This window comes from Onychostruthus taczanowskii, unplaced genomic scaffold, assembly GCF_017590055.1.
Source record: "Onychostruthus taczanowskii isolate IOZ18803 unplaced genomic scaffold, ASM1759005v1 scaffold19, whole genome shotgun sequence".
In the NCBI taxonomy this organism is placed as follows: Eukaryota; Metazoa; Chordata; class Aves; order Passeriformes; family Passeridae; genus Onychostruthus; species Onychostruthus taczanowskii.
The window spans coordinates 11,598,610-11,613,923 of NW_024499128.1; the positions used below are offsets into that span (position 1 = coordinate 11,598,610).

Here is a 15,314-nt window from a genome sequence, read left to right on the forward strand (position 1 = left end):
TTCTGGAATTCTATGACTGCTGGAAAGAGTAGCCAGGCAGTGATTTAATTTATTCTCTTTTCTGTCCTTTAAGACTGATTCCGTCTCTCAATGAGTCAGTTTAACAATAGTATTGAGCCACACATTATTGATGATGAAATGCTTCAGAAAGCCATTGAAGAGAAGTGTCCAGAGGACCTTGGAGATATTGCCAGACAGGAAAGTATCAACGTTAAAGTTGTGACAGAGATACAATTCAGTTTTAAAAGTGAGTATCAGAATAGATACATATTTTTCCTCTTCTTTAGCTAGAAGGTAATAGAATAAGTTGGTAACTGGCAATTAAGCAACCGTTATTAGCTGGATTTATTATGTGAAAATTAACATCTGGACTTGGACTTTTGCTCATACCTGTACAAAGGAGCTTCATCAGAGGGAGCTTTTGCTGATGGGTGGCTTCAGAACTGCTTGGCTTCCCACTCCCATTGTCACTGCTGCTCTCATTTAACATTTATATTGTGGTGACACCTACAGGCCACAGGGCTGCTGGGCCCCTCAGATCGCAGCCATGGCTGCTGGTTATGTGAGAGCTGTTTGGGAGATTGTGGTGCTTACAGCCCAGTCTGATGGCATTCCCTGCTCACCCATACCAGCGCCATGGCTTGCCTCTTACTGTCAAACCTGTGGTAAACTTGCACTCAAAAAAAAAAAAAAAAAAGGAAAGGAAGAGCATTTGGCTCAATATTTGAGTGTTTGAGGGAGAGGGGTAATTTCAGTTGATTATTCTTTGTGTTCCAGTAAAATAATGTGTGTGTGAGTTGATTTTCTTAGAAAAGACTCCCTTGACCTGGTCCTGCATAGATTTGTTTGCAAATACAAAATCCAGAAATGTGTGAATATTTCATGCTTGCGATTCCTTGGTTTATGGTGCCCTCACAAAACAAGGAGAGCAGGACAGCAGATGAAATCTTCTGGGAGGGCATTGCAGGGGAAAGAGAAATGGGAGTGAGAATATTCTGTGTTCCCTGTCACCTTGGTCCTGATCCTTTGCTGTGGTGACAAACAGCCTGCCCTGGTGACTCTGTGTTTGGAGGAAACTAAACGCAGGGATATTGATTAGTCCTAAACTGCACAGAGTCTTCACAGAAAGAGCAGACTCCAACTTCCTCAGCTGTGCCGAGAATCCCGGGAGCAGGAGAGTCATTTACAAAAGCAGGAGCTGGGCACTGCTGGACTGCAAATGCAGAGAAAAGCAGAGTCTCATCCCAAACCTCCTGCCTGGAGCTGGAGAGGAAAATGAAGGTCAGGCCCTGCTGGCAGTGGATTCATGAAGCCACTGGAGTGCAGGGCTGCAGTCAGCATCCCCTGCACGCCTCGCTGGCCTCGCTGATTGCTGGTGCAGGACACTGGGGTTAAGTGGGCTGTTTCATTGGAATCTCATCCAGCCAGTGCACCTCTGAGCTCTCCAGGGCACTCATCACACGCTGAAAATCCTTTTGGAGGCAAGACTGGACGTGTTTTCCTTGTGCAAGGCAGTGTGTCTGCTAAAGCAATGCTGGCTCACATAAAAAGCAATTTTCTTTTATTTTCCTTTTTTTTTTGTCCTGTGGTTTTAGACATCCTGCAGATTAATAATCTGTGGCCATTAGAGAATCTGACTAAACTGCAGCTGGACAACAACGTCATTGAGAAGATAGAAGGTCTGGAGAGTCTGGTTCACCTTGTATGGCTTGGTGAGATACAGGCAGAGGAGGGTGGATGCCTTTGCAGGTGCAAAGCAATCTGAGATAAACCAGGGTGTCACCTTCCTTCTCAAACACGACTGATAGGAGCTTACCCTGGGAAGGCTGTCAGCTGTCTGTGTGTCTCCTCATTTGACTGTCAAATGTCAAAATGCCTGAGTATCAGAGCTGCAAAACAATCCTTCAAATGTTTAAAAGCTGGGTTTAATACATTTGGTGTGGCAGGAACAGGAAGCTGAGGTTTCAATGTTGTTTCCAAGGTTTGTATTGTGTTTAGGGGTGACTTTCAGGAATATTTATGGAAACACCCCTGTGATTTAGAAGCTGAGTTCTGTTTTCAAAGCTGCTGCAGGCATTCCAAGTCCTACAACCCCTGTATCCTTAAGGACTGGGTGTCCTTGTTGTCCCAAGGAGTGCCCATCCTTGTGGCCTTATGTGACTGCTTGCAGCTACACAGATGCACAGCTCAGAGCATTCCCTGGAACTGCAGCCACGTTTCTGGCTGGAATTCTAAATATATCCTCAGCATGCAGGGCTGGAGCTTGCAAGCACATTGTGAAATGTCTAATGGGCTCTTCCACCCAGTTGTCTGTGCAGTTCTGCTCCACAGATGACTGAGGCACTTGTGAATCACCAAGTGATCAGTGTAAGCACAGTGTTTTGAAGCACACTCTCATATTTTGTTTGCCCAAAGGCTGCAGTGGCTCAGCTGCTGCTGTACAAGTGTCTCAGCCACCCAAGAGACCTCATAAACTGTTTTTGGACTCTTGGCTTGCTCAGTACTATTCCTCAGGCAAATCCTGCCCTTAGTCGTTCTGCTCCACAGATGACTGAGGCACTTGTGAATCACCAAGTGATCAGTGTAAGTACAGTGTTTTGAAGCACACTCTCATATTTTGTTTGCCCAAAGGCTGCAGTGGCTCAGCTGCTGCTGTACAAGTGTCTCAGCCACCCAAGAGACCTCATAAACTGTTTTTGGACTCTTGGCTTGCTCAGTACTAATCCTCAGGCAAATCCTGCCCTTAGTGAGTGTAGGTGTTAGGAGAGATGTTCTGGCAGGGGAAGAGGACATTTCAGTGAGTGAAACAGCTGAAGTGAGCCTTTGCATAACTCCACTGACATGGAACTGCCTTGTCTTGGTCCTGTGGGAGTGCCACAACTGTGGCAGGACAGAGTCTGCAAGAAACAAGACAGTGCCAGGCTTATCACAGAAATTCCCCTCTAGGGGCATTTCCCCTCCTCTTGTTTGTCCCCATAAGGCAGAAGTCCCTTTCAGGCTGTGTAAGTGGACTCTGCATGGACTAACTTCAGCTTTTCCTCTCATTTAAAAGTTCCACAGACAATTGCAAGGAGGAGATGGGAATAAAGAATGATTTAATGCTGAGCCTTTCCTGTGGGACCTGGACCACTCCTGAGAAAAATCTGTACATAAACTTCTACATGCAGTACTAAAGAGCAGAATCAGGGTGTTCTGAAATAAATAATTTAATGTTTAATTTATAAATTCTTCCCCAGACCTGTCCTTCAACAATATTGAAGTAATTGAGGGCCTGGATACTCTTGTCAAACTGCAGGACCTCAGTCTCTACAATAACAGAATATCTAAAATTGAGCACATGGACACATTGCAAGAGCTGCAGATTTTCTCCATAGGGAAGAATAACCTGACCATTCTGGAAGATGTGAGTGTTCCCTGGCTTTGCAAATATTCCCTGCTGAAGGATCAGATATTCTAAAACTGGCATTTGCCATTATGTCCAAGCCCCTCCTTAGGTGATAAAATTCTCCTTAGGATTTCTAAGTAGTCTGAGCAATGGTTTTGGTCCTCTGGTGTTAAGTGCTTACTGCAGCCATTTTTCTTTTAGATTATTGACTCGTGGGGGCCCAGTTCTGTGACTGCTCTCAGCCATGGCAAAATTCCTATTGCCTCCCATGAAAGCTAGAAAAGGAATAAGTGGCTACATATGAGAAAAGGGGGGAGGCTAGGATTTATTTGGGGTTCTTTTGAGGGCATCTTACCAATTTAGGACCTGTGATTTGTGCATCCCATCTGCCTTCTCTCTCCTCCTGTTGTCTAGATATTGCCAACGTGAATTTAAGTATTTCCTTTCCCAAAACCATTAGAAACTCCTAACTGACTGTCGTGTGAATTTGGCAGCAGAGCAGAATACATATTGCAACTCAACTGTAATAAAAGCAATAAATTCCAAGGCTGTGTTTCCCCAGCACTGGGAAATACAGAGCTCTTTCCCTTTGGCACAGGTGATCTATCTCAGGAGGTTAAAAAGCTTGCAGACACTGAACCTCAGTGGGAACCCTTTCTGCAGTGAAGAGCACTACAGGCTGTTTGTTGTTGCTCACCTTCCCAGCCTGGTGTACTTGGACTTCAAGCTCGTGAGAAACTCCACGGTGAGATTTCTGCATTCCCTGATTGGGAAATCAGGCAACAGCATCTTGCAGAGCCTTTGCTTTGTTGGTGTGCCAGCAATGCTCCAGCACTGGGGGCAGGTTCCCTGCAGAAATCAGGCTCACAGAAACACACAGTGTTTATTCTGCTTCCACATAACAGCTGTGAACCTGTAGGCCAAATTCTGTCAAATCTGACAGAGAGGTAGAGGTGTCAGAAGCATGATGTCTTCACAGATTTTGTGAAAATCAGCAGCTGTGTGTGGGAGAGGGGCCTGGTTGGTGTTGCCACAGAGAGGCTGCAGTGTGAGTGCAAGTCTTCTCAGAGAATCTCAGAGGAAATCAGTCTGGAGACATGGATCCAGAGGGAAGGAGCCTTGGTGGTCCTGCTGCTCACAGAGTGATTTGTTTCAGTGGCAACCTGACAATCCAGGCAAGCAGCTGCCTGGATGCACTTCCCACTTTTGATTTCTGAGAATGAGACACTTCATCCTCACCTGTGGAGCTGCTTTATCATCCCAGGGCTCAAAGGAACAAAGACAGGGATTTTTTTGTTCAGGGTTTGTTTGGTTTTTTTAGTAACCAAAGAACATGATTAATTGTAAATCTGCTTGGCACAGAGCAGGAGCTGTATTTGGAATGTACATTGCTCTTACCACAGGACTGGAAGGGTTTTCCAGGTCATGGAATGCAGTCCCTGCTCATCAGGGATGTCTGAGAATTGCATTCTTAAATTTGTCAAGCTTCAGTTTCAAGCTAATGAGGTTCTTGCCCCTGGTACTACCTTGCCATCCACTCCTCCAAAGAACCTTCTCCTCCCTAGAAAATTTATTAACCTTGCTGACTGATGAAATTGGAGCTCAAATTCTAGAAGTCAAAATAGAACTTCCTGATAAAAGAGGGAAAAAAAAACCCCAAAACTCTAAAGATGAGAAAATGGAGAGAGAAAAGCTTCCTGGGACTGAATTATCTCAGATGCATTGAATGCAGAAACAGAGCAATATGCCAGCAAAAAATGGGATGAGGATTAGATTAGAAACTCCATAAGCAGTTTAATAAAAAGCCCATGAGGAAATGGAGAGGCAGCTGCCACTCTGGTGCATGTTCTAGAAAGATCAGTTGCTTACACCCTGACTCATTGAGCAATGTTGGCTAACCTAGTACAAATAGTTTATTTATATTTCTCAGAGAAAAGCTGCAGCTTTAAAGTATCAAGATCTCACTAAGCCATTGGAGCAAGAGGAGGCTCAGGTCCTTGCTCTGCAGGAGGCAGAAGATGCAAAGCAGAAGGAGCTGGAGTACCACCAGGTGAGTTTTCTTTGGCTGGTTGTGTATTGTCCCAGGAGAAAGAAGCACAACAGGTATTGACTTTTCTTCTCCCTGCTTGAAGATTTAATGACAGGTTAACATCGACTCTGCTAAAACTAAGGCTCAGAGATCTCTGTGATCTCTGAATCTTATCTTTTGGATGCAAACAGGAGCTGCTGTGGAATACACAGGATGTGAGGGAGCATAATTCTTTGGGCTGAACAATGAAACTACAGACAGAGACCCTGCAAAGCTAAAGAGTAAATCATACCCAGGGAGCTTATCAGCCTGACGTGAGATTAAGAAAATTACAGGTCTGAGGGAAATGTTTACATTTTCATGGTGAAGTGACAGCTTTTCATTAGTTTTATGGTTAAACTCTCCAGGACTTTGGGAGATCACTGTAGTCCTGTGACTGGGCTGAAAGCAAGACCAGGTGGAATGGTACTTTCAATTGTAGCCTGGTTCTGTATTCCAGACCTCTGGATGATCAGAGTGGCTTTAGTTTAGTGTTTAGTGCCAGGGAGGGTGCTGCAACTCTTCCCTTTGAACCTCCCCAAAGTTCACCAACTCCTTATCTGAAAGGCTAAACAGCCTTGCAATAAATGTTTGTGTGTGGTAATGTCTTATACTGGCAACAGGCACAGGTTGCCCAGAGAAGCTGTGGCTGCCCCATCCCTGAAGTGCTCCAGGCCAGATTGGATGGGGCTTGGAGCAATCTGGGACAGTGGAAGGTGTCTCTGCCCATGGCAGGGGCAGTGATTGGATGATCTTTAATGTCCCTTCCAGCCCAAACCATTTTATGATTTGGTGATCTGATACAAGATTAAACAGAGTTTTCTATCCTTAGGCTACAGAGCTGTAGCAGCAAAGCCCCTGGGATGGGTTTCACTCCAGTTGCAAGGTGCTTTTGTGGCTTGCTTGGTGTTCATGTAACTGTATCTGCAACCATGTTCTGCTGCTGCTGGGGTGCTCACAGGAGAGACACATCCTGAGGACTGGCAGCAGGCTGGCACCTCTATTTTACTAATTTTGCTCTGTTTCTCTTCAAAGGCAGCCTTTGTTGAGTACCTGAATGGATCATTCCTGTTTGACAGTCTGCATGAAGAGGAGGGAGAAGCTGCCAAACTGGCTTCCCTCCCTGGAGTGGAGGACCTGCTGCAGGCATATCCTTCCTGGGTTTGGGACACCTACAGCTAACAGGTAATGCCTTGAGTTAAGAAGGAAGTGCATCCACAGGGACTCTTCATCTGTGGCTTTTGTCCAGAGCTGAAAGCTACATTGATCTAAGATCTGAGACAGTCTGTGTTCAATTTTGGAATGGTACCAAAAGTTACCCTGCAAGGCTGTGAGACCACTGACAGCTTTAAGGCATGATATCTTGTGAAATATGAGGTCTCCAAACAAATGGTTTATATTACTGACAAGCTGGCCAGCCCAGCTTGAGACATCCCATTTGTAAAACCACTCATTTCCATCCCCAACAGGTCATGAGATCCCAGCATTTTAAATTCTCACCGTTGTAATTACCATATTCCTTTTCCTTCCCTTGAATCAAACACGATTTTGGTAGCCTCCTTTTCTGACCCTTCAAGAATCAAGACTTTGTACTTCCTTTAAGTCTGGAATCCACTTAAAGTTTAAAATGAGCTGGAAGATAAATCTCTGTCTGTTAGACTGCAAGAGCACAGTTGCTAAAATCATGTTGAAATTGAAGTGGCAGGAGATAGGAACAGACTAATCAGAACGATACAAGTCGCACATCTCACAACCTGCCAGAACTGGCAACGGGAAGTTTCCAGGCCAGCACATTTTTCTGATCATTGCTCCTACACAGGGGAGCAGAAAGCAGACACTTTTTTTTTCCTTTTTTCTTTTCACATTCAGATTAATAGAGTATTGTCAAGGCCAGTAACTTGACCTTCCTTAAAATTGCATTACATTGTTGGGGAAAAAATGCATCACGGCGTAACTACAATAGACTCCAGAAACAATTCCATTGCCAAGATAATAGCAGAAGAAAAATTGACGTTATTTTTGTGATGCTACCAAGTCAGTAGTTTATTCTTTGCTCTGGCTGTGGGCTCCAGAGCTGTATTTATTAACTACACAGGCACTGTATTCACACTTGTGAAGACAGATAGGGTTGTAGGCTTCCTTCTGCTGCTGTGTCAGAAGAGTCAGACAAGTGAATGTATTTTTTCTCTTCCTCAAGGCCTTTTTTCCCCCTCAAGTTGCCATAGCTTTCTCCATACCCTTAAGGCAGCAAAATTCTATGCATAAAACGCGAATGGGTGACCCAGTCCTGCCCCAGACAGAATATTTGGCAGCTCCCAGCAAGAACCACAGAGTTTACATAAAAGTAGCTCGTAGCTCTTGTTGCTCAGATTTGCAGAGGCAGAAGGAACATAACGTGTTGCTCCGCTGAACAAGCAAAAGACCTTGACTCTGCTGTCACATACGAGAAGGGGTTTGTCTTACTTTGTGAAAAAATGTACAACTATGGACTGGAAGAGTATGAAAAACGAGAAGCTGAAGTCTCTAAATTCTACAAAAGGGTCCATGAAATTCTGGCAGTCAACCAGCAAGAAAGCAAGAGAATAATCTCAGACTTTGAGAGCCGGAACCAAAGGGTAATGTTATACTTTTGTTTGTTTGATACATGATTTCTCTACATCCTGTACCATTAATGCCACCAATATTTAAGAAAATGGAAATGCTCAAGCTTCCTTTTAGTTGAAATATTTTTATAAAGTTGATTTTTAAGATAGATAGATAGATAGATGTTTACTACTACTCCCCTTCTTTTTGAAGCTCCAATAACTCTTCCTTCATTGAAGAACCAGGAAGAAAAGGAAGGAAATTGCAGGGTATTCAGTTTATTTTCAAGTAATTTTCTGCTTCAGTTCATTTTTTCAACAACAGCTCAAAGAACTGTAACGAAAAATTAGAGAAAGTTATTTTAATGTATTTCTAGTCCTTTAAAGCAGAAACTCTCTCTTTTCATTCTGCTCAACTACAGCCACCCATTGTGGCTGCTCAGGGCGTAGCTTCTAGCTGGATCCCTTTCTAACCATGTATAATAGATGGGTCATGATTTTGTTTCCAGAGGGAAAAAAAAAAAATAAGGGAGGGCTAAAGCTTGGTGACACTGTCAGCTGAGAGAGCAAGTCCCTGACAAGTGACACCAGCAGAGTCACAAGCTCTGGCTCCTGCTGGAAACCAGGTCACTTTTATTTCAGTGCCTGTCACAGGCTGACAGCTGCTGAGTCACTCTGCTCCCAGGGCCTTGAACCTTGCTGACTCACGCTGGAAATCTGCACCCAGCAGCTTTAGGAGCTGGCAGCACTGCCAGAGTCACAGAAATGCAGAATGGTTGGGGTTAGGAGGGACCTTAAAGAGCATCTCGTTCCAGCCAGAAGTTTGATTTGAATGTTCAGTTAACTTGTGCTTGAATTCTCACTGTATCTTCCATGAAAAAAAACCTAAACCAGCAAAACAAACCCTGCAAAACCTACAAAAACAAAGAAACAACAACAAAACCCAAAGATACACAGCTGAGGCCAGATTTTGCCCCTTCACCTGTGTCTGACCTATATGCTCAGCTGTGGATTGGGCTGCAAGGGGTGACAAGGGGGAATGGCCTAAAGCTGAAGGAGGGGTGGCTTAGATGGAATATTAGGAAGAAATTAGATAAATATTTGGAAGAAATCCTTCCCTGTGAGGGTGGGGAGGCCCTGGCACAGATTCCCACAGAAGCTGTGGCTGCCCCATCCCTGGAAGTGTCCCAAGCCAGGTCAGACAGGACTTGGAGCCACCTGGGACAGTGGAAGGTGTCCCTGCCCATGGCAGGGTGTGTGACTGGATGATCTTTAAGGTCTTTCTCAACCCAAACCGTTCTGGGATTCTGTGATTCTCTATACACATGACACAGGGGTCAGCATGCCAGTTTCCATATAAATATTAGAGGAGTTTGTGTCAAAACCGAGCACAGTGTTTTAACATCATTTCCCCGTCATTTAAAATTGCTGGAGGAGTTCAAAAGGCACAGAGGTCCCAGCAGACTGCAGTCTGTGAGCTGTTCTTAGGGCTGTTTGTCTGTCTGTAATCCTTTCATGTAAACTTGGGTAACCTGTGAAATCACTGCGCTCTCTGAAGTTGGTTACGGAGGATTAAAGGCCTTGAACTTTGAAGTTTTTGCTCCCAGAGGTGCAGCTTGAGTGGCTCTGGGGCCTTTTGAGCCTCCTAACTTGTTTACATTAGAGAAGAAGACATCTTGCTCTCCCCTTCCCCCTTTTAAACTGCAAAGTTTGGGTAATCCACCCCATTTCCAGACACAAGCATTGGCAGGGGTTTTTAACAGAATTCTTTATTTCCCCCCATTCCATTCCCTCTCAGGAGAAGTGGATTAGACATAATAAAACATATATATTTTCCCTCCTTTGTTAAACAGTTGATTGTTAACTGATTTTAAACAGACTTGAAAATAACACATTCAGCACAAGAGGATTTTTTTTTTTTTTGATCCAAGCAAACATAAATCTTGCCTGATACAAAAGTGACATCAATACATAATTCTGAAGGGCAATAAATCCTTGCTGTAAGAGGAAGGCAGGCAATGATAGGTATGCCATATTCAGAATACTAAATCCTGACCCTACTGGAAGTCAGTCAAGATTCTCCCTGGCAGGAAGTGGATCAGGATTTACAACTGCCTTTCTTTCTCCAAAACAATTGTTAATTTCTTCTTCACAGCCAGCAATGTCAATAATTAAATATTGTTCTTTTTTGCTGGAAATGAAGGGAAGCATAGAAGGAGCAAAGTCTTTTGCAAGTGGAGGATGAGGAAGAGTTTTCCCAATCCCCCTGCAGTAGCAAACCTCAGAACTGTTGACTACCCACTATGTAAATCTGGAGACTTCCCTGAATCATCACATTTCATTTCAGCTAATCAGCAGCAGGAACTTTTCTCACACATGTAACAAGTTAATTAAATTGCAATGGAGTGCTGAACACAAACTATAATTCATGTATCTCTGTGTTTAGAGGCTGGATGAGCTTTATCAGGAGAGGAGTGGTGAAATTGCTGAGTCTAAAAGAGCCCAGGGCAAGGAGGACATCCATCAGCTGTGGGATGCACTCATGACCTTGGAAGCACTGGTATCCAGCGACCTGGAGGTGAGATCCAAGCTCACACCTGTGAGACCTCACAGCCAGAACGTTGTGGGGTCACTTCTCTGTCACTGCAGCCCTCTGTCACAAAGAGGGAGGCACAGGACTTCCACTCAGGAAAATGTTTTGTCCCCATCTGTTTCTTTTTCTGTTCAAAGTTGATGGGAATGAGGTCAGGCCCTGGACCTTGATACCTTACAGCAGATTTCTGTTTCTCAGAGCAGAACACAGTATGTCCATCACATCTATCCAAGCTGATTTCCCACACTTGAGAGGCAGGGAGGTTGTGCAATCACTTTATAGGTCTGCACAAGTTGCTGCATAGCATGGGGTATGCATTTGGAATTCTAGAGGTGTCATTCTTTGAAGCTGATCTTTGCTAGAAGATTATACACATTCCTGCTCAGCTTGCTGCATTTGCTTGCATAATAGCTGCCTTTTCCTCCCCAGACTTTTCCTCAAAAACTAGGGCAGGGCTGCTGATGAGCATCTTCACGGAAGGAAAAAACCCAAAATAATCTGTTTAAAAATGAGCAGGCAGGAGCTGTGGCCTGTGTGCAGCAGTTTAGTTTTGTGAGCATGGATGGCAGAAAGCAGCAGCTCAAAATGGATCCTCACTGCATCAGGATTGTGCCTTTTTAGTGTTTTCTGAGTTGGCCCTTACATATCTGCAATCACTGATGGGATGAGCAGAAACATTTCTCCCTGTGTGCCCTGCTGGATTTGCAGGATTCAGCTACCAAGACATTTAAGTGCAACACTTGACAGATTCTCCATCAGCCATTTCTGAGAGAGGGAAGCTGCAGTTTTAATTTCTGAGGACTAAACCAAGAGCTGCAGTAAAGCCCAGGCAGGGGTTGTGCTTCTGACAAGAGGCTCTTCACACAGCCAAGGACAAGGAGGCTGCAGGAATGCAGCCCTCTCCAGGCACTGCTTAGCTGAGGGTAACAAAGGATCCCCTGGCTTATTCCAGACACTTTAAATGCTTGAGGCAGTTCAGTTTCTGACTATGCTAATAACAGCAGTGAGTCCAAATTGCAATAAATTGTAGATTCTTCCTAGACTCTCTGACTCCCTGTTACGTTTCTGCAAGTTTTCATTGTGATATTTCCTCTTTTTCCCCTCTGTTAAGGAACTGTTACAGGATTTTAAAAGAAGCATTGATGCCATAGCATCAGCATTCACTGAAAACATTCAAGGGATATATCCTTTTCACAGTAGGTTGGCCTGGACCTACACCTCACCTCTAAATCCAAAAATGAGCTTCCAGTATAAAAACTTTTTTTTTTTAATTTTATTTTAATCAATAGAAAATATCTTTTTCCAGCCTTGAGGAATGGTCATTTAAGGTGCCTATCTTCTTTATGTGGAGACTCTGGAGAGCACAGAAAGATCTAAATGCTACTGTGCTGGAATTCTGTAGGATTTAGGCAGCTTTCACCCTGTTGGGAATCTTCCTTTCTTCTCCATGCAGAGAAGACAAAACAGAGGGAAGATGTGGTTAGACTGTTGTCTAGGTACATTCCTGCCACAGCAGTAAATGAAATATCTACAATTCTGGCTGAATACTCTTTAAATGGTGTTCATTTTTGTATTTTTGATGTGTGCTGAAAAAGTTATATGAGAATACTGAAGTGCTTGAGTGTCAGGTCACGCTGCTTTAAATCTAGAAATCTGATGGCCTGGTGCAAATAATTGCAGTGCATTCAGAGCTTAGCTTTCACCTGGAGGCCTCTTCCAATTTCCCTGGCAATCCTAGGTCCTCTCTCAGTCCTCTGTCAAATTTGGCAGCAAAGATGAGACTCGGTGTGTGATTGAGAACTGAGAGTGTGTATCCTGATATCCTGACACCACAGCAGCCTCTGGGAGCAGCCAGGCTCATTTCTGCAGAATCCCCCTGTGCAGACACTTGCTCCCAGTTACAGGAGGTCACTTAATCTCCACAGATGAGTGGTGTGGTCAGCTGTTTCCTTAACCACGTTCTGAACGTTTAGCCAGTGCCGGGACCTGGAAAATCAACACCTTGAAAAGCTGATGGAGATTGTCAAGGCCATCCTGAAGAAAGTGGACCACTATGAGCTTGAAGAGGATTTTCCAGATGATCTTCGACAGGTGAGGGCACCAAAACAATTCATCTCTGTGAGAGAGTAGACAAGAAAATGAGGCCATAGTCTCTTCTCTGAAGGGACAGGGTTTCCAGGAGGCTCAGTGCTGCCAGAGCCATACCTGAACCACAGCAAAACCTCCTTCCTAGAGGGTCCTGCTGCTTGGCTGGACTGTGGTGCCTCCAAACTTCTCCACTGACTAGGACAGGAGATAATTGCACTGCAGGTTTCCCTGGGCACTGCCAGAGCTGGTGGCAGCAGCCCAGGAGAGGTGCTGATGAAATCTCTCTCCTGCCTCCAGCACAACTCACTGCTCTGGCTGATTTCCAGGCAGCATCTTTGCTGCACTCCCTCACAGCTGGTTTTGTTCAGACTCTCCCTGCTCCCTCAGCAGAATCCCAACATTGCTCTGAATATCTTACACCAGGGCTGTTTGCCTCAGTGATTTCAAAATCCCTTCCTGGAGCTCCTGAGCCCATGAGCTGATCTGGAGGCAGGACATGACACTTTAAATGGAGCCTTCCACCAAGCCCTCAGTCTTGCTGTGCAAGCAAAGATCCCAGGAACCTTTCCAAAAGCACCAACATCATTGCAGTGCTCCACTCAGCAACGCTGCTGCCTTTTTTGCCTCCATAATTCCTTCATTTAGTGGCTAAATTACTTAAATTTGCATTAGCTGTGGTTTTGCTCTGTCCAGATTATCCCAGCCCCCTGTCACTCCAGGTAATCACGAGCTGACAGACACAAACCAGACCCCTGAGCCCCCGGGGGAGCTGCTGCTTTATGGCCTGTGCAGATGGTGGCGGTTCCGCACCGCTGCCGTGCACCCATTTTGCTTCACTGCCATCCATTCCCATGGAGAAGGGAATTCATTTACCCAACAGCTGCACTTGGCTGCAGGAGGAGACTCATTATGGGTTAGTGAAGCCACCCTCTATTTAGAGCCACGAGGGAAGTCACCGCTTCCATTAGAAGCTGGGACTTTCCAAAAATGAAGATTTACAGCCAGTGCCAGCAGTGTAGGAATCCTTTCCAAGTGTGATTTTCCATTTCCAGGCATGCTGGAGCATATACAGCCTTTCTTCCACACCAGCTGCACGGCAGCCCTGCTTGCCCCATTCCAGCATGTGGGGCCAAGGGTGCTGCCTCTGTTTCCCCACCTGTGTTAGGGACAATGCCCCATTACACCTCAGCAAGGCCAAGGGCAGAGCCCTGGATTCATCCCGATGAAAAGGGATTTGCCAGGTTGAGACAGAGGGTTTCTCCCTCTGAGCACTGCTGTGCTGCTCGTTCGTTGTGTGCTCAGCCCTCCTCTCATCTGGTCACGTTACCTCCCAGCTCTTTAAGAAGAAAAACACCGTTGTCAACATCATCAACGTGTCCCACAGCATCCGCCTGCGGAAGATCAACAAGCGAGAGAGCGACATGCTCTCCAAGACCTACCAGTGGCAGAAGTCAGTGACAGAGAAGGTAAGAGACCCTCACACTCAGGGGGATGGGACACTGACAGGTCTGGCCCAAGTGGCAGGGACACTCACAGGTCTTTGCTGGACCTTGACACGCCTGCAGATTCACTGCTTGGTTTCAATCTGTCCAGGCTTTCCAAATTGAGAATGACAGGAACCGTGCCTGTATCGAGAAGATCATTTGCTTCATCAACACTCTGCAGAAGGAGCTGGACAGCACAGTGATCCTGGAGCCTACAGAATAATGCTGGGCTACTGCCTCAGCTGCAGCACACAGGACAGCCCCCAGCAGGAACAGCTGCCTCTCCATGGCCAAGCTGCCTGGGACATTTCAGACCAAATGCAAATTTCTTCCATCCCACCATAAACTGCAAATAAAAGCTACTTCTTGACTCTGGAAAAGCATCCAAAGCCCTGTCTCTTCCATCACATTGGCACAAAGCCCGTGCAGACAACTCAGACCTGGTCACAAGGGGTTATGGATCAGCTGTGAGCCGATTGAACCCCAATCATCGCAGCATATCATGCCTGAAAGCTTCGATACCCGTGAGCTCAGTGGCAGGAAGCTGTGAGCTGCTGGCACGAGGCAGCAGCTCGGGAGAGGAACACTCTCCATCAAACCACCCCCGAGATAACAGCAGGTTTCCAGCTCAGCAAGCACAAGGCTGGCGGGGGCTCCGTATGCCTGGGAGCTTCATCTTCTCACCCCTTCTCACAATCGGCTTTCTGCAGCGTGAGCAGAGCAGCCCCCAGCCAGCAGGAAGGGAAATCAATGGTTCCACAGGAGCTCACGCGCCGCCGCTCGCGACAGCCGAGCGAGGAGTCATTAATTCCCCTCCTTGCTCGGTGACAGGCGCTGCCACGCTCGCCTGTGGGCAGCTTCTGAGGAACAGTGCTGGCCAGGGTGCTGCTGCTCCAGGCAGGCAGCAAGGAGAAGGTGGGAAGGTTAAATGAGAGGGTGGCTGAGCAGGTCTCAGAAAACCCCGTGGCTGGTGCTGTCAAACAGAGATTCAGCTCATCATGCTCTGTGCTTCTGAAGATGGCTGGAGCCCAGGTTTTAGCCCTCTTGCTCCAGGAATACACGGTTGTCTCCTTGCTAACTCCTCAGCTGCATGGAGTGGTTCACACAGTAGTTA

General features: G+C 45.8%; 1 protein-coding gene across 1 annotated transcript; it reads left to right on the forward strand.

The window, feature by feature from the left end:
* Nucleotides 1-90: 90 nt before the first annotated feature.
* On the forward strand, nt 91-14,678 carry DRC3 (dynein regulatory complex subunit 3). The gene is made up of 12 exons (XM_041401670.1): nt 91-247; nt 1,596-1,712; nt 3,237-3,403; nt 3,984-4,130; nt 5,316-5,435; nt 6,489-6,601; nt 7,894-8,068; nt 10,482-10,613; nt 11,740-11,810; nt 12,596-12,719; nt 14,051-14,182; nt 14,310-14,678. The coding sequence occupies exons 1-12, from the start codon at nt 91-93 to the stop codon at nt 14,421-14,423; spliced, it is 1,569 nt and encodes a 522-aa protein (XP_041257604.1). The 3' UTR covers nt 14,424-14,678.
* Nucleotides 14,679-15,314: the final 636 nt, after the last annotated feature.